The sequence below is a fragment of the Triturus cristatus genome, chromosome 12, assembly GCF_964204655.1.
Source record: "Triturus cristatus chromosome 12, aTriCri1.1, whole genome shotgun sequence".
NCBI lineage: Eukaryota > Metazoa > Chordata > Amphibia > Caudata > Salamandridae > Triturus > Triturus cristatus.
In genome coordinates this window covers 35,649,622-35,668,241 of record NC_140595.1, presented here as the reverse complement: position 1 = coordinate 35,668,241, position 18,620 = coordinate 35,649,622, and the positions used below count along the sequence as shown (strand labels likewise).

At 43.6% G+C, this 18,620-nt stretch overlaps 1 protein-coding gene across 1 annotated transcript in view; it reads right to left on the bottom strand.

Annotated features, from left to right (window-relative positions):
- Positions 1-7,589: 7,589 nt before the first annotated feature.
- Positions 7,590-18,620, bottom strand: part of PIK3R2 (phosphoinositide-3-kinase regulatory subunit 2) — a 138,677-nt gene continuing 127,646 nt past the window's right edge. The window contains exons 13-16 of the mRNA XM_085638687.1: positions 18,396-18,572; positions 16,228-16,299; positions 15,306-15,476; positions 7,590-13,992 (exon numbers count right to left, since the gene is read on the bottom strand). Of these exons, the coding sequence (XP_085494813.1) occupies positions 13,803-13,992; positions 15,306-15,476; positions 16,228-16,299; positions 18,396-18,572 (610 nt within the window). The 3' untranslated portion in view covers positions 7,590-13,802. The remainder of the gene's footprint in view (positions 13,993-15,305; positions 15,477-16,227; positions 16,300-18,395; positions 18,573-18,620) is intronic.

Below are 18,620 nucleotides of genomic sequence, written 5' to 3'. Positions count from 1 at the left end.
CCGATTATCATGGTTCTGAAGGCGGAAGTCCGGAACTCAAACAAATTAACAATTGGACCAAAAACCTGGAAATAAATTGCTGGGGTGTTAAAGATATTCGGGTTTTTTTGTTTCAAAGGCAAACTCCCACTTTGGGAGTTTGTTTTTGCAAAACAAAAAAGTTAGCTTAACGACCACCTGTAAAATGGCAACCCCATAGCAAACTTGGATTGCCTTCAGAAGAGCTGCTGAGGTGGTGATGGTTCTCTAAAGGCACAGAGATCTCCGCCCGGTCAACCGAGATCGCAAAATGATATGTGAAAGTCGGGCCAGAGCAGAGCTTAATTTGTGCCAGTTGTTTCCGGTGCTCGTCACCGGCTGTTAGACTTGGCATCTTTTGGCGTGTTTCTCCTGAGTTTTTGCTTTCTGACCTCCTGGTTTTGACTCTTGTTTTTGCTGGCGTAGCGTTTCTGCGCACTTTTCGCACTGCTGATCAGTGGTAAAGTGCAAGTGCTCCTGTGGTAAAGTTTGTTATGGATTGGTGTTTCCATGATTCGATGTTTGGTTTACTTGTCAGTCCCTAGTAAAGTGCACAGAATGTGCCAGGGCCTATGAATCAAACCCTACTCGTGGGCCTGAGAAAAGGTACCTCAGACCTCCCATTGCATAGTCTGCGCGCAGTTTGTAACTGTCATGTCGACTTGGCCAGTGCACACACTGGCCAGTCCCTAACCTTCCCTTTTCTTACATGTCCGGCACCCCTAAGGTCGGCCCAAGGTACCCCTGTGGACAGGGTGCATTGTAGGTGAAAGGTAGGACATGCCCTGGTGTGTGTAGCATGTCCTAATAGTGAATTACAGCCAATTTCATCTTTCACTTTTGCAAGGTTACCTGTTTCCCACAGGACAGAATGGGAAGTTTGTTTATAATATCTTATAGACAAAACTGGCCCGGGGAATTAGGTAGGAAAAGGAAGTTTAGTATGCCTGAACTCAGAATCTAAAGGTGCATCTTTTAGCAAAGGTGATTTTTCCATTCTGTGTTTGAAAATACCACTTTTAGAAAGTAGGTATTTTCTTGCTCAGTCACCCCGTGTGCCTCTGCTGGAATGTGGATTGCCTGTCTGGGTTTTGGATGACAGAAGGCTGGGGGAGCAGGAGTGGCTCCAGATAGTCTAGGTGGGTCAGGAAAGGGCTGAATAGACCTGGGCTGCAATTGGGGAATGGGGAGGAGATTTCCTTGCACCTCAAAGGGCCTGGTCGCCTCTGACAATGCCATCTCCATCTCCTGCCAGGAAGCCACACCAGAGAGGGCAGAACTGGTTCTGGCTTGGCACAGACGCTCTCTGCCTCGGAGATCAAAGGATTTTGGGATATAAATATTGGGGCCCAGACCCCTGAATTTTGGAACTCTTTTGGATCAAGAAGACTGGCAAGAAGAAAAGCTGGAGAAGCTGTGAGGAGGAACTACCACTTTGCTGTGTGGACCTGCAGTGACTGCTTCTGTCTTGGGCAGTGAAAGGACTGGACTGAACTTTCTTCAATCTGCTTTGAGAACTTCTCCAAGGGCTTGAGTAGAGCTTGCCCCCGTTCAAGAGTCTCAGGAACTACAAAGACTTCAAGCTGTTCTGCCCTCAGCATTGGGGACTGTGTGTTTTGTGCTGCAACAGAAGAAAAGCAACTTGATGTCTACGACACCGCTGCTGACTCTGTGTCTTGAAGGCACAGCAGAGGGCACCGCCGCAACGCGATCCTGGTCTCACTGCTGACACCGCCACCGAGCCGCTGCTTGCACCGCAACCTGTGGGCACCGCACTCCGCACCGACTGCGCTTCACGACAACGCCTTGGCACCACAGAGGGCACCGCTGCAACGCGACCCTGGTCTCACAGACGCCGCCTGCTGATGCCGCCACCGAGCCGCTGCTCGCACCGCGACCTGTGGGCATCACACTCCGCACCGCCCCGCTTCACGACAATGCCTTTGTATCCCCGACGCCGCCGTTCCACGCCGAAATTGACGCCGCTGCTTGCACCTTGGTTCGAGGGCACTGCTCATAAAGTTACACGACGCACCGCCTTCATACCGCACCGCAGCCTTGGCCTACCGACGCCTCCAGATTCGTCAGCCACCGACAGCGCTTCAGCAACAACGACGCCGCCGCTGCTTGCACTGTAACCTGCCAGCACCATGACGAGCACCGTCTTCATCTCGCACCGCGACCCTGGTCTCACTGACGACGCCATCTGATGCCGCCACCGAGCCGCTGCTCGCACCGCGACCTGAGGGCACTGCATGCTGCACTTTGCACCGCAGCACCCGACGCCTGCCAACGCCAGCGCTCCGGACTCCATCAAAGAAGAGATCGACCTGCAACGCGAGTGACTTCGAAGGCCCCGACGACTCCTGCACCGACCTCCGGAACAGACGTCTGCGGATGCCGTGTTTTCTGAAGCTCAACGAGCAGTCATCGACGCCCTGGACTGAACTTTCTGCAATCTGCTTTGAGAACTTCTCCAAGGGCTTGAGTAGAGCTTGCCCCCGTTCAAGAGTCTCAGGAACTACAAAGACTTCAAGCTGTTCTGCCCTCAGCATTGGGGACTGTGTGTTTTGTGCTGCAACAGAAGAAAAGCAACTCGACGCCTACGACGCCGCTGCTGACTCCGTGTCATGAAAGCACCGCAGAGGGCACCGCCGCAACGCGACCCTGGTCTCACTGCTGATGCCGCCACCGAGCCGCTGCTTGCACCGCAACCGGTGGGCACCGCACTCCACACCGACTTCGCTTCACGACAATGCCTTGGCACCATGGAGGGCACCGCCGCAACGCGACCCTGGTCTCACAGACGACGCCTGCTGATGCCGCCACCGAGCCGCGGCTCGCACCGCGACCTGTGTGTATTACACTCTGCACCGCCCCGCTTCACAACAATGCCTTTGTATCCCCGTCGCCGCTGCTTGCACCTTGGTTCGAGGGCACTGCTCATAAAGTTACACGACGCACCGCCTTCATCCCGCACCGCAGCCTTGGCCTACCGACGCCTCCAGATTCGTCAGCCGCCGACAGCGCTTCAGCAACGACGCCGCCGCTGCTTGCACTGTAACCTGCCAGCACCATGACGAGCACCGTCTTCATCTCGCACCGTGACCCTGGTCTCACCGACGACGCCATCTGATGCCGCCACCGAGCCGCTGCTCGCACCGCGACCTGAGGGCACTGCATGCTGCACTTTGCACCGCAGCACCCAACGCCTGCCAACGCCAGCGCTTCGGACTCCATCAAAGAAGAGATCGACCTAAAACGCGTGTGACTTCGAGGGCCCCGACGACTCCTGCACCGACCTCCGGAACAGACGTCTGCGGATGCCGTGTTTTCTGAAGCTCAACGAGCAGTCATCGACGCCCTGCATTTCTAAAAGGTACTGTTTGCAGGTCTTCCCGACACCGTAGCTGGCCCGTGATGCCGCGGACAGCCAGAACTGTTTGTACTTGTTTGCTCACGACGCCATGATAGCCCTGGACGGAGCTATCAACATCAAGGAACTGTTCTTAAAGCTTATTTTGATAATTGAAGATTTTTGTGTACTGTATTGTGGTTTTTTTATCGTTTTTGGTCTTGTCTTAAAGTATAAAAAAATATTGGCTATTTTTTCTAAACTGGTGTGGTGTCCTTTTGTAGTGCTTACACTGTATTACTATTGGTTATGTGCAAATGCTTTACATACTGCCTCTAAGATAAACCTGACTGCTCGTGCCAAGCTACCAAGGGGGTGAGCAGGGGTTATTTTAGGAGTGTAACTCCCTTATCCTGACTAGGAAGAAGGGTCTCTACTTGGACAAAGGTGCAAACCCTTGCCAACTAGAGACCCCCATTCGTAACACCGGCACTTGATTGTCAGCACTGGCTCTAGTGGCAGTCCACCACATGGTGGCGCTGTCTTTTTAATTTAGAGATGAGCTCAACAGCCATCTTTATTAAGTCAATTTACATTGAAAATTAATAATACCAGCCTCTCAAGCCATTATTATAGCTTTGTGTGGCCTGAATAGTCTGTACTGTCACACTTGTATGTGTGCCATGGTTACTGTGTTATTTTGGTACTGCAATTGGCAGCGGTGGCAGGGTATGGGTGGTGCAGGCTGCAGTGGCGTTCCGAGAAAGGTCCTGGCACTTAATTTCTTTTTTTTTTACAAATTAAGCACTGGGCAAGGAGTGGTGGAGGCAATACCCTTCGCCATCCTGACAGACGACAGGCTGGTCACCATACTCAAAATAAGGCCCTAAGCTCCTCAACTTTGACATGGAGACCGACTTCCCATCACCCTATTGAAAACTGTAAATATGAGTAGTGTAAAATTCCAAATTCACTTTGTGGCATCTAATACTGCTCATAACATGTCCAATCCCAACTTCTCACACCCTGGTGTATCTCAACTGGTTCTGCCACGCACCCACACTTGCTATAAAGTTCGATATATAGCGTACCTCATAATTAAGTCTCCCCGTTTTCTGTTTTTACTGATTTTTACAGATAAATACAGACAGAAAACATTCATTTTCTTCTCTGTATTTATTTGTAAGTGTGGATAAAACGGGAATCGGGTTGCTTTTTGAGTAATTCTAAATACTGTCTGCCATGACTGCCAGGCCAATAGATGTGTGGATTGATAGAGAAGCGGGTTAAAAAAGAAAGGAATTTTAGTAACGAGGCTTTAACAGCAGTAGATATGCACAAGGTAGATAGTGAAATTTGGCATTTTTTTCATATAAGTGCACTGATTTTTTTTTTGTGGGTGTTCACAGCACTGAATCCTGGCAGCCCTTCAAGCATGGGTGCATATTTATCGGTAAAATAAATGTGAAAATATGCTAATTTTAGCTTACATTTTTCACAAAACCCAAAATAAATATGGATAAATACAGATAAAACTAGCAAAAAAGAAATATGGATAAATACAGATAGAAACGGCAGAAAAATAAATACCATAAAACCGGTAGCCCTACTCATAATCGAGATGTTTTTGTTACAGTGCAAATGCTCCCTGCAGAGCACTTTCTCTACATCTAATAGGAAATAAAAGGTTACGTTCAAAGTCGGATTTAAAGTTCATCTCAATCACGCATAAATAAAACACCAAGCGGCAAAACATTATTATTCATTTTATTTTTCTTTTTTTTTAATGTACCATACAAAATGTATTTTAGAGTACCAGTTTTAAACCAAATACTGGGTTTACATTAGTAAACGTTTTAACAGAAACAGCATAAAAACTAATTCTGGCAACAGACATATGAAATGCCAAGATAAAGTACTTATTGCATATATCTAAAAAAAATAAAAAAAAACACAGAAATATTTCAATGGGAGCGCACAGCAATGCTCACTCAAGATTAAATGCCTCAGTGTCAAAGAAGCAAAAACATCCATCTGTGGTTTATTAAAACAACCTCCTTAGAAAGAAATGCGAAGATACAAACATTCCGATGTGTAGTGCTCAATGTTAAGAAAAGTCTGAGAGGCGACTTGAGGGAAAGCTCTAGAAAAGTTGCCTTCAGCTTCACAGTTCAGCATGGGTCACCAAAATCAGTTTTTATATTGAACAAGCTTTGAGGAATTCTTGAGAAAGGTTGATCGAATTAATCCCTAGAAGCGAGCAGTCTAGTTTCGCTGATCAGTTTTCTCCTCTCGTTACGATGATTCAGTTGTACGTTGGTTGTGTCACGGCTAATCGCCTGCAAAACCAGGTACACGAATGAGGCAGCGTACAATAGAAGCAGTTCACTTGCAATCACTACCAAAAGCCGATGAAACACTGTCGTGCACCAGGGGGTTAGAATTTGGACAGACAATTTTGAGATTTAATCCTGGACATCAATAGGAAATTTTGAGAATTGAATTGGGCAAAGAATCTGTAACTTTTATACAGTCATCACAAGGATAGCCAAGGCAAGATACCAGTTGAGAGTGTAAAGAAACCAATGAAACTAGGCTCACTCCGCCACAAATGATGAAGACTGAAAATCGTGACGGCAACCCGAAGCACCTTTGTTTGGGTTCAAGAGCGGAGGGACGTATGCTCTCCACATCAATGGGTGGAATGTTTAGATGCAGTTCATGCAACTTTGCATAAACTACAAAGTGCGGTTAATGGGTGAAGATGATATATTGGTGTTTCTGAGTTCTGAATGCTGCAGGATTTGTTTACAACTTGTCGTCTAAAGTTAAACAAATTGTGGAAACAGAAGCCATTGCTTTACGAGTACAGTTTAAACGCTATATATTATAAAACAGCCAAACATGTTGCAGTGTGCCAGTAACTGTCCCGCCTTGCAAGGCTGATTGTTTTCACACGTTGGACATCAGTTTATGACGTTTTTTGAAGGTGACAAAGTGAAACTAACTTCTACCAGTTTTAACAGGTGCACGTTTTCAGTGTTCATCAGCCAATCAGATTCCATTTGACAAATACAATTCACGAATAAACCCCCCCCCTTTTTTTTTAATCTCTCAAAGCCGATAGCCCTGATTAAAAACTGATTTTGATGATCTTACAATATGATCAGAAAATAACAAATCGGACTGTGAAAAACACAGCGGGTACAGTTTTTCATTGTTAATGCATGTCTTTCTCCGTCCGCCTACCCCAGCGAGACGTTGGGATGGTGAAGGAGAAACCGCTGCCTTGAAGCAGATAACTCAACCTATCTGAAGAGGAAATATGTATCTTAAAAGGGTTTATTTCCATGTAACGTTTATAGACCCTATGTATAGTCAACACTTGCAACGGAGACAGGACGTCAACCGGTATTAAAGGCAACCAGAAGGATAGCAAGATCTATTACCCAAGTTCAACCGACGAATGAAAAACAAGCTGCAGTTGTACGCTACACATACATGATGAAAGAAGAACAGAGAGCGGCACATTTGATGTCAAAGACCCCTGTGATTTAATATGTATACATACGTTTTTGTTACAAAACAACTTCACTGCTTTTCGTAATCAGAACTTGGCAAATACCACATCCTATATCCTTACCCATCATGAAAATACTGTTGTTAGCGTCCAAGATGCTGAGAAGTGAAATCTGTCGCCGGGGCCCATTCCATCAGAATAGAAGAAAAAAAAAAAAAAGAGACTTTACGGCCCCATTTTTCTTACCAATGGAATGAGTTTAGCTCTTTTGAATCGGAGGTTTCTGTTTCTTCCACCAGAAGGGAACCTTGCCCAGGAATATATACAGTTTACGAGCAAGTTTAAGCCGACGATGTCAGTGGAAACAAAGAATTCTACCCTACTTCATTTACTGTACAGCAGAGCATGGCTGATAAAATTTCAAATATATATTTTTTCTATTTGGTTAATCAAATCGTGTAAACAGCAATTTTCTAAAGCATTTTAGGAAAAATATCAAACTAGCTTATTCCAAAGGATCTATGTAATTTTAAAAAGATTTGTTTGTCTTTCCTGGCGCGAGCCATTAAAGAAAACGTCAGTTTAAAACAGATCCAGTCAGGCACCATTTAGAGAAAAGCAATATTTCGGTTCAATGGCAGTTCCATGTTACAGGCCACTGCTCTTGCATACTTAGCTTAATCAGAGAGGGGGCTGGGGTTAGGGGATCTGAGAGTACAAGAAGGTGGGAGAGTCCCCTCAGCCAACAACATATCACAGTAACAGAAAAAAAAAAAATTTAGAAAAAAATTCAAAACATTTTCTACGCTAGCTTCTGCAATACTGAACGACGCGCTTACTTTGATAAAACAAAAATGAAGCACACCATGCCAGTCTAAATCAGTCCTATTGGGCTGCATACCGAGGCTGTTCCCCGCTGCATAATAGACCGGTCGCTACCAAGAGAATTGCAGAGAAGTGCTGGTCAGAGAGGGGAGAAAACTGCAGGGTAACGAAAAAACGAGATAGCGGAATCGCAAGTTATCAAACGAAAATGAAGGAAAAGACCCTCCTAAAGGATGCTCACTTATATATAATAAAATACACCTTATTTCGGCCAAACGTTTTCAGGCGTCGGTCGGACACATATTTGTATGTTCACCAAATGTATACAACATTCATTGCAGGTTCAGAAATGTCTGGCACCCTTTAAACAGAGTGCAGGTTTATGTATAGGCATTTATTAGGAAAAAAGGTCACTTTCTGAATGCGCCAAACTATGGGCCAGTTGGTCACTTCAGGATCAAAACTCGACCGAAAACTTAAATCACACACTTCAGACTGGAACTGTTGCGGTCCCGCCGACTCCCCTGGATAAGGAGACGTACTCCTTGTTTCAATTAAAGCAGCCTCAGGACACACAACTTGCTCACCACTTTCTCAAAAGATATTTCTGGTCACCTCAAGTAGTTTTGAAAAGCCATTTCTAGCTCACAAAGCAGTAGATGGTCGCTGTCCTGGACATCGTTTGAATGACATTAGGAGAGCTGGCATTAATGCTATTTTTCGCAGACCGAGGGACAGCAATGCACATAAACTATAAGCTGGTCAGTGTGCGGCCAACCACCCTCCTTTTGAGTTAAAGTGTGCAAGTGTGGATAGCAGAGTTGAACAGGGTTGCGGCTCACACTTTTTTGTGTGGTAGCTTCAGGATAATGTTTGAGCACTCAGGCAGGCATCAATTGGACTAATGCATAAGCAAATAACAGCCAAACCCTGAAATCTAACCATTAAAAACATGATATCCTTCACAAGAGTATTTTACACCTGACCCTCAGAATATCCCCCCCCCCCATGTCTTGAAAAATATACTATATCTTCTCCAAAAATATATTATATCTACCAGCTCATGAAGGGATGAGAAGTTATTTTAATCTTGAAAATTGGGACACTCAGTTCCTCAAAATGGAGCATTTGGGTGCCTCCCTTGTAGGACAGCAATGCAGGAAACTGCCAAGGTGATGGTTAGTATTGTACACAAATCAAACTACAAGTTATGAGAAAATAGCGTACCTGGTGTCCGGCAGCAGTTTACTGTACGTATAAAATATTTTTCAGAATTTCTATTGACTAAAAGCTGTCATTCGGAGGTATAACATCCTGTCATGACACATGGGTCTTGAAACACTGCTTATTTTCCAAAAAACAATAGTCAAATATATATTTAATTGATACATTATGAGCAACGCACAAGAGAATATGTTCCGATCATCCGTTAATCAAAAGGAAAAGTGTCTTGTGAAGGTCACAGAATCCAATCATGGCATTTTAGGTAAAATATTATTGGTTAGGGGCAGTTTATAATAAATAATTGTTTTAATTAACTTTTTAAAAGTGTGTCATAGGTGGAAATATGAATTCACTTTGATGTCCTTCAATGAACTGTCTTTGGACTTCAATACCACGGATAAACATGACACTGGACCATTGCTGTGAAACGCCAACTCCGCAAAGCTTCAGCGACCTCATTGCCCGGAAATACCTAAATGTTTTATTCCATAATTGACTTAATAAAATAGCGGAGTTTGCAAAAAATAATCTTTGGTTATTTGCTCATTTTAGTACGAAAGATGTTGGCATATTCAATCATGGGTTGCCACTGTTCAATAGTTAATGGCTTCAGAAGGAGAATTTGCATGTGCTAAAATGAATACATTTTTGTAGGGTCTTCTGCACTTCAGTTTTAAGGCATTAGACAAAAAGATTTTCAAACCTTTTTACTGGCAGATGTCAGTTTCAATGTCTGCCAAAGCTATTGGAAATGTTTCGTTTCTATTAGTACCAAACACCGTACAAGATCTTTTAGTCCAAAGGACGTTTAGGATATAGAGTCAGGTGTTTGTGGGAAATATTGGGCTAAACTTGGAGAGTTTTCTGGATGACATATTTCTGAACATTCAGTTACAAAAGTCTGAAAAGTTTCATTTCAGAAACCAAGTTAAAGGTCCTGAATTTTATTATTTTTTAATTGCGAAATGATGGTAAAATTTTCATTTGACCGATCTTTGCTAACTTTGCCGAGGCCCAAATGATAGTTCTTTGGCTTGAACGGTGCAAAAGAAAACATTTTGTATTCTAGTAATTTCCATCACCAACCTGATACAGAAAAAGGAACCTCAAGCAGTGACAAATATGTTGTCTCTAAAAATCAAACCTAACCTGAAACATGGTGCTTCCGAGTCAAAACATAGTCAAGACTTCTGGAATTTGGACCATTTCTTGGACTCTAATCCCACCTATTATTGTCAGCGGGCATTTTTAAAACAATGATATTAAATCTTCCGATTTGAATAAAATACCATTCTGTCTTTTGTTAAAGCACCATGCATGCACTCCAAAATCCTTCTGCAAAGGTAAACTGTTTCTGAAATGCTCAGGAGAAATAGCATTCACATCCAGGCTTAACTGAAGACAAGGGTAGCGCCAAGAAACCCTGTTGCTTTTGGCAGGCGCTATTTTTAGGAGTCCAGACAGACTTGAAGAATTGAGTAGAAATGCATGTCTAAGAAAACTGCATAGGAGAATCCATTATTATGATGGATAAACTTAGAAAATTCCAGTCTGCAGCTATTTGGGACCACAGCTACATGAAGTAACCTGACCACAACTTCTTGTTCTGACCTAAAAAGAAATATGAGTGACAGGCAATTTGTGAAGAAAATAAACTACTGCAGAAGTTACAAAGGCAAACCTCGGCAAAGGTCTGAATCATACACGTGTTTCAGGATATGCCAACATGGGGTTCTGACGCACTACGTGTAAATACCAGACATTATGGATCGAAGGTGTGGGCTCAAGCAGAAAAGATCGAACAGTCTCATGTGATGGTCGTCTTAGCAATACAAGTAAAAGAATCCATCTATGGTGCCTAACGTCGCTGAATAAAAAATAAATGCCAACCCCTCTCTGTCAACGCTGACTTCATCCGCTGCGAACGCAGTGATCAGCAAATTTGGGAACATCTAACACAGGAAACCAGCAGCTCAGCAAATTACAGATAGCACATTTCTACCATATTTTAAAAAAATATATATGCTGTAAATCCCTCGACCGAAGTGGAGAAATTAAAAAAAATGTTTATAAAAAAAAACTAAGCAAATGCTGCTATTCGAAGATAAGCAAATATCTGTTTAAGAGAAGCCGGAGAAAGCGGGGACCAGTCTGCGGACTACAAACTTATGGTTTTATCCCTAATCAACTTTTCCATAGCTTCCTGACAGATTAAAAATGTTAAGTTAACTAACAATTTGCTAATGATAAAACTCATTGTTTTTTTAAAATTTTTACATAAAGGCCACTTTAACATTAAAACTAGGCATTCTAAGAAATATCTCACCTTTCCTTGTACAAAGCTACCATTGTAACAAATAAAGCTGTCTAGATTTACAGTTATGCCCAAGCACAGGCAGTCTTTACAGTACTGGTGATTACAAGTGCTCTTATAAGTTCATCTTCTGATATATAGCTATATGTTTCTTTTTGTCATGCATATACATTTATATGTGCTAAAGAGTCCTTAGTCTCCGAAGACCAGCCGTGTGCCATTCCACAACAGCCTGAACAAAAAGACTCCTTCGTTTGGCCTGTTCTTTGTAGCTTGCACCTTGCGACCACCCACATATCGCGTTTCACAGTTTGATACCCCTCCTGTTCCGATTTATTCGTTCGAAGTGGAATTGATACTGTGGATTCCACCCTCCAGCTTTCTGCCCCAAACTCCACAAAAAGACAAAAGAAACCAGGATAATATCCCCCAAAACACCACTGAGTCTTCCAAGTGAGAACCTACAAGCAGAAATCTACAACTAATACTTGTGGGTTACCCAAAAAACATATAATTGTAGTGCATTTAGAGTGAAATACTTTGCACGATTACAGGCTTTTTCTTTAATCATCTTTTACAGAACTTTGGAAATCATTTCCTGTAATAGGGGCAAATTTTTCTTGTGCACCACACAAATGAGTTTTGAAATCTTGCGTAGTAAAAGAGAGGCAGGAACACTGCACTGTTGTGTTTGACTCTTGTGCATGTTCAAGAAAATCACTCATTACCCTTTCTGCAGGTGTTTATAAAATGCAAAAGCTAATAAGTCAATGTTCATCACATATGTGTGTATACCTACGTATATACAGTGTGCGCACTCAGCTATATATAGAAATAAAAGGCAACACTGTCCGACCCAAGAATGCAAGATGTGGGCACCCAGAGAGCTAGCTCTTTTGGTCCAAATGTTGCAACAGGGAACTTTATCTTTTGTTCAGTCGTTACTAATTAGAGTTCGTGATTGGCCGCCTGTGGGCAACTTTCCCCACAAAACAAATTTGTTGTGCACCTAGATGGGAAAAATTCAAGTTTAAAACAAGGAGCAACCCAAGGGAAAAAAAGTGATGGGATCACAAGAGACAGGCGAGTCTAAGAACAGAGAAATATGAGTGAGCTACTACTCTCCGAGTAGTGTGGAATGCATGCTTAGCCACTGACTGGGTTCCAGAATGAATTTTCTGCACAAAAATAGCTGACCGCAAACAATGGAATCGTATGTTCGCCAACAGCCGTGCAATTTCCTCTCGTTGCTTGTCGGTTTCCCTAGAAGACCTGTTCCGGAAGGCGCTTCAAGTTCCATGGTGTTCTGTTTGGCTCAAATTCCCAGCAAATGTGCAATGTTACAGCAGTTGGTCTTGACCTATATATTTAAAGTCGCCCAGGCCTCTACGAGAACCGAAAGCACAAGTCATCGCGGGGAGGGTGCAAGGACGGTAAGGGATTCAGACTAATGATTCATGAGGTGAAATTCGCACTCACCTTGTGTCACACTATGGAACCACCAAGTTCCAAATTAGACTCCTCAGAATGTGCCGGCTACTTGTGGTAGATACATAAAAATAACTCACTTAAAATATTGTATGATGGTAACTACTGGACAAACAGAGTCTGTACCATAGTAGCGAGCTCTCTGTTTTCATCGATCAAGCTGAGGCAGGACTAAGTAGGACAGGGTGACAAGTCATTCCAAAAATGCCCAAGTCTAACAGGCCTTTCCATGAGTGTTCTTATCCATGTCCACCAGCGAGCTTGGGCTAGCATGCATTAGTTTTGTTTATAAACGGAACACTGTTTTGTAAAACAAAAAAGAAATACCTAAAAAAAAAAACAGAAAAAATAATTGTCTTTACACAATTGTTCATAGTCAGAACTGTAGGTTAATTATGAAATTATTCTGAAAAAAAGCTTATTTTGCAATAGTGAACAGAAAATCAGCACCTAGAGGAATCAGCAACTTGATGGGATGTTGCTGCTTTTGCCATTCGAGCTCGTTCATTGAAAGGAAATCTAAAAGGAACCAAGGCTTTCTAATGAGGCAGAGTAAATCTGGGACAGGGCGCAAGAGGATCTGGGATTGTGCACTGAAACCACGATATTGCCCTTTCCTCCCCTAAACCACCCCACACTCCTCTTCCACATACCCCCCCATACATGTAATATCCATCCGACCAGCTGAGAAAGCAAAACTGTCTCCTATAAGGCATCTCCCTTTTTTTCTTTCTCGAACAAAAATTGCTTGTGAGTCGGAAACTAGCAGCTGTGCGTGAATATCACTCAAGCATATGAGCAGGTCACTCAAAGCCTTGGAACTTTTATACTGGAACATCTGGGGTTGTAAAAGCACTGGGAAAGATTCCCCCAAAAAATAAAAAGAGTCCCACATCAATTGCAGAAGTGGAACTGGCGATATTTGGGCAAGGTGGAAAGCGCAAAGAGCCAAGAAACGTTTGCCATCATGATGGAAAACAAGCCCATGAGTGTCCGGCCGTTCCTTTTCCGGTGGTGGATACTGCCTAGTCTGTACCATAGTGGTGAGCTCTCTATATTCATCGAGATGGCTGAGGCAGGACTGGGTAGGAGAGGGTCACATTCAGCGAGTCGTTGTGCTGGACAAGGGATGTGTGCTTGTAGTGCAGGACCAGGTCTTTCAGCGAGGCGTACAAGTTGTATGGTTCAGCAAAGCCGTAGCCAGTCGCCGTCTTGTAGATCACGCAGTGCTTCGTGTCACCGTCAACACTAGGAAATAAAACAGGAAATGTTCAGTGGCATAAATAGAGGGGCATACAGAATCCATGTTCCTAGAAACACCTCTTAGAATGAATGTCGGAAACCAAGTCATAGCTCTAGCGTCTGTTGTCTGCCTATGACACTTAGGGAAGTTAGCTTACAACTACCAGGAAAGCAGATGCACTGGCACAAAGAGTGGCACCGTCTTATCCCTGCCTAACCGCTACAACTGGCAATGAATTTCCTGATTATATACACCTGGGCCTGATTCACAGATACTTTTGGGCACCCGCGTTCAAATAACAGATGTGTAGAATTAGTACGCAAGTGAACGTTTACAATCCTGAGTCACAGAATTTGTATTGGTAGAATGTTACCATTATAAACGTAGTTTGCAAATACAAAAATTGAGCCAATGAAAAATGTAGTGTTGGCGTGGGTGTTTGTCGGCATTCCTAGGTGGTCTACCTGCAAAGCTAGATGAACACCAACAAAGAAGTCAGTTTGTAAGTATTCGATTATTCCTTGCCGCTACTTTATCACTCTGGAAACTCATGTAGAGACTCCTGAATTTAGATGCCTTTTCTGCAAGTACGTACGGCTAAGGAATGTAAACATAATGGTGGTGAAGGAGGAAGGGGTTTCTCTACAGTCAAAAATATTGTCTCAACGAGGAAATGTTTTTTCATCCACGTTTACATATTCCACCAGGTGGAGAGTCAACATTCGAACATTTTATGCATTTGAGTTTGGTGTGTAATCAAGCCAGACCTATTCAGACCCCCATTAACAAATAATTTCTTCTTGATTGGGAAATCGCCCTGGTCTTCTAAAGCCTTATAGCCCACCGTAGTGTGCTATACCGGCCATTAAAGGCCCGCTCCAGCAATAAAGGCCCGAGGCGAGAGCCTTTAACAAGGGAGCGGGACTTTAATGTCAGGTTAGCCCAGCTGTGGAGGGCTGAAAGGCTATTAGAACATTATGCCACTAGATGGCAGATTGTTCTAACAACTAAAGGAAAGGTCGCACGGAGCCCAAGGAGATTGAGATACCCTCCGGCTCCGTGAGGCCTTTGTTTACAGCAACAGCTTTGAACAAACATTGGAATGCTGGAGCTCCGGGCTTCAACCAACCATTAGAAGCCCCGAAGCAACGGAGCTTCTAACATTCCAATCTTCTAATACGTGTTAAAATTAACCAAATTCAGATATCAGGATGACAACAAGGCAATGGCTTTTACCACTTCTAAGCAATGATGTCTGACAGATATAAGTGGATTAAATGCACTGATGAGGCACTGTCTGCCCAGCGCTGTCACTCACACAACGGAGCAGGCGTAGCAGCCCTTCAGCCTACTCTTTCGTATCAGGAATGTGCCATCACGCTTGCCAGCGAGCATCTCCTCCGCCTGTTCACGGTTGATCTTCCCCACGTACCAGGTCCGTTCTTCGTGGTGAGGCAAATCATCCTCCTCGTCCATCAGGGAATATTGGCTAGAAAAGGAGCAATCGCTGGATTAAAACTATGAAAAAAAACACAGCACGGCCAATGTCGTAGACCAAAGCTTACGAGAGTCACTGAATAAGTGTTGGGTCCCGGAAACGACACTGTTTGTCATACTCCCTTTCACATATGCTCGCTCCCTACTCCAATGCAAGAAAAATCTGTAATAACAGGGGCTACAAACACTTGCTCAACAACTGTGTTTCACGGGTCAGCATGCAGCAGGAAACAGCCCACACCGATGGCAATGGGGTGAGGGTGCGCACCATGGGCAGGGGGTCTGTAAAATATACGACTGTGGGAGCAGGAACCACCCCAGAAACTGCAGGGGGTTCAGAAACGCCCCACAGGCTGCAAAGCAAAGAGTGGGAACTACTTCTGGGAACTCCAGACGGGGTGGATGACACCCAGGCTCTGGAAATAGGAAGTTGGACCCGTGGACTGGGAGGTGAAATGCCACCCGGGATGGTAAAGTTAGAGTACACTGCCCAAGAGATGGTAAAGGGGAGCTTGAATTAAAAACGGAAACTAGAAGACAGCTTTTTACCATCAGGATCACATTTGGAAGAGTTCTAAAAAGAGATGCAGACAAGATAGTGTTTAGGATTTGGCAGGAACCTACCACATTTTGAACTGGAAATAAATTAATGGAACATATATTCTGATATGAACTTTGTGTCAGAAAAATAAAAAGGTAAAGCAAACTCGAACAAATCACAGATAAAAAACAAAAGAACTTACTCCTCTGTCTCATTCTTGATTCCTAGCCATTCATTGATTTTCTTCTGCCTCGCGCCTTTCTGATTCAGCCAGCTGCGAAAAACAAACAAAATAAAAAGAAAACAATTTAAAAACATAATCGAGCAGCTCATATGAAATAGGAAAACGGTCAACCAACAAATAGAAGTTGTAACACTCTAACTGCAACTCACGCATTGACCACAAGGTGTCAGTATTTCTCCAAGTTTGTAGAGAAGGGCACATTTCTCTATTTTAAAAACTATTTTACGTATTTTTGTCTGGAGTTCTGTCACTTTTGTGAGTGTCTGATGGTATTTTGCAGCCCATGTGCATCAGTAAATATGTCTGACGAGCGAGTAGATGTGATCTGTAGTAATTGTGCACGTAAAATGGTATCTGTATCCAAGACAGGTTTTGTAGGTCTCTGCCTATTTTGAGGCACACAGAAGGCCACAGAAAACATACATTAACTCGAAAAAAGTTCAAAAGGGAGCCTATGCCACGCAACACCCAGGTTTACAGAAAATGTGGCTTACCTGCCAACCCCCAGGTATTACACTACGCATAGAGCTCGGAAAAATACTCCAGCTGGCTCTGGGATGAAACTTCATCCGACATTGGAAAGAAACAGGACAGCTTGGAGTTTTCAATTCAGGCATTTTTGCAAGTGCAGAGTTCTCTAAGCTAATATCTCTTGAAACACAATCACCTGTTGCGTTCTTACGAGAAACAAATTCAATATTCGATGTGAGATGAAAGAGACATGCATACATGTATGGATACAAGCTTGTTCCATGTCGAGTTGTCACCACGTTTCTCGTTCTAGGCTTTCTTTTAGTAAATTTGGTATGCCTCATGCACAGAGCCTTTTGGAGACTGTAAACCCTGGAATTCGCCAAATCAGAGGGTTTGCACCACACAACCTGTGTACAAGTCTGAAAATTCTGCTCAGGCTCAAAGAAGGACTTTAGAAATCCTTCCCGAAGCGCAAATAGGAGGGGGCGTGAGGGGATGCAGCCTACTGTTTCTCAATTCGAATGAAATGAATATATTGTTTACGACTGCAAATGCGATCGCAAATCATTGGTGAGTAACTGATCCCTGAATAGTTTTTTTTTTTTGCAGAGTTTTATATAGCGCGAACTTGACCCGAATCCAATCAGGTATCAGAGCGGTTTACATAGCACCAGTTACGTTACACGAGGACACACATTCATTTTTTGTTAGGCGCTGGGAGATTAAGTGATTTGCCCAGAATCACAGGAAGTTCAGCGTCATTACCGAGACTTGAACCCAGTTCCCCAGGTCCAAGGTCGGGCGCCCTAACCGTTAGGCCAACTCCTCTCCCCTGATTCGCTCCTCTCCCCTGATTCGACTCCTCTTGCACCTGATTCGCTAAGAAAAGGGGTCCCTTTACGACCCCTTGCCCAAAGCAATTTTTTGGGCAGTCTGTACCAAAAAGGAAACCATATATTTTTTAATAAGCACCGCGGTTTCGTTTAGTGGCCATGAACATGGGTGTAATGCACTTATAGGGATGGTGGTCTGTTAATCATCGTAGGCCACCATACCCCTCATGATTGCAGCCAATCAAAGGGTGTTGAAAAATGCAACCTGTCTAATGAATATTAATTGGGCAGGTTCCTCTGCGACCCCTGACGATTCCATATTTTATGCACTGACCTATCAGTACATAAGCCGGTTCATAAAATACTGTTCAAATTGCAACCACTTTTTGCAAAGAGAATCATAATATATTAGGCCCCAAGGGGCTTATGGGGACGTTTGTTGTCTTGCTTCGATACAACCTATCTTACGAATATAGCCCATAATGATCTCTGAATGGAGAGCTCAAGTTCTGATATATGGTTTCCTTCTAACATCATTGCATCTTGTAAAAACATGTGCATTGCTTACTGTAGAACCTGTACCCTGTGGCAGAAAATTAATAGCACTGCACAGATATTCGATGGAGCCCATATGTCGAAGCCATAACCCTGGCTGCAGCATCGTACCGTCAACACACAGAGAGGTTCATGAAGCTAATGGACAAAACATAAACCAATGCGGCAAAAACTAAGATCTTAACCAAAACACTCATGTCAGGTCACAAAGGAAGTGGCTGAACTGGTGAGAGGTGGTAGATTAATCGATGAAAGACGGCTTACACCAGGTACTGGTCGCGGATCTTGCGCAGCTGCATAAGGTCGGGCTTCAAGCTGTTCATCCGCTTGTCGATCTCTCGATTCTCCGTCGCCTGCTGCTTCAAGTCTTGCTCCAGCTTCATCTTGCTGTCGTGTATCTCAATAATGCGCGATTTCAGTTTCTCCGAGTTCATTAGAATTCTGAAGATGCCACAAAAAGGAATTAAAAAATGGTCAACTAAATGTTTT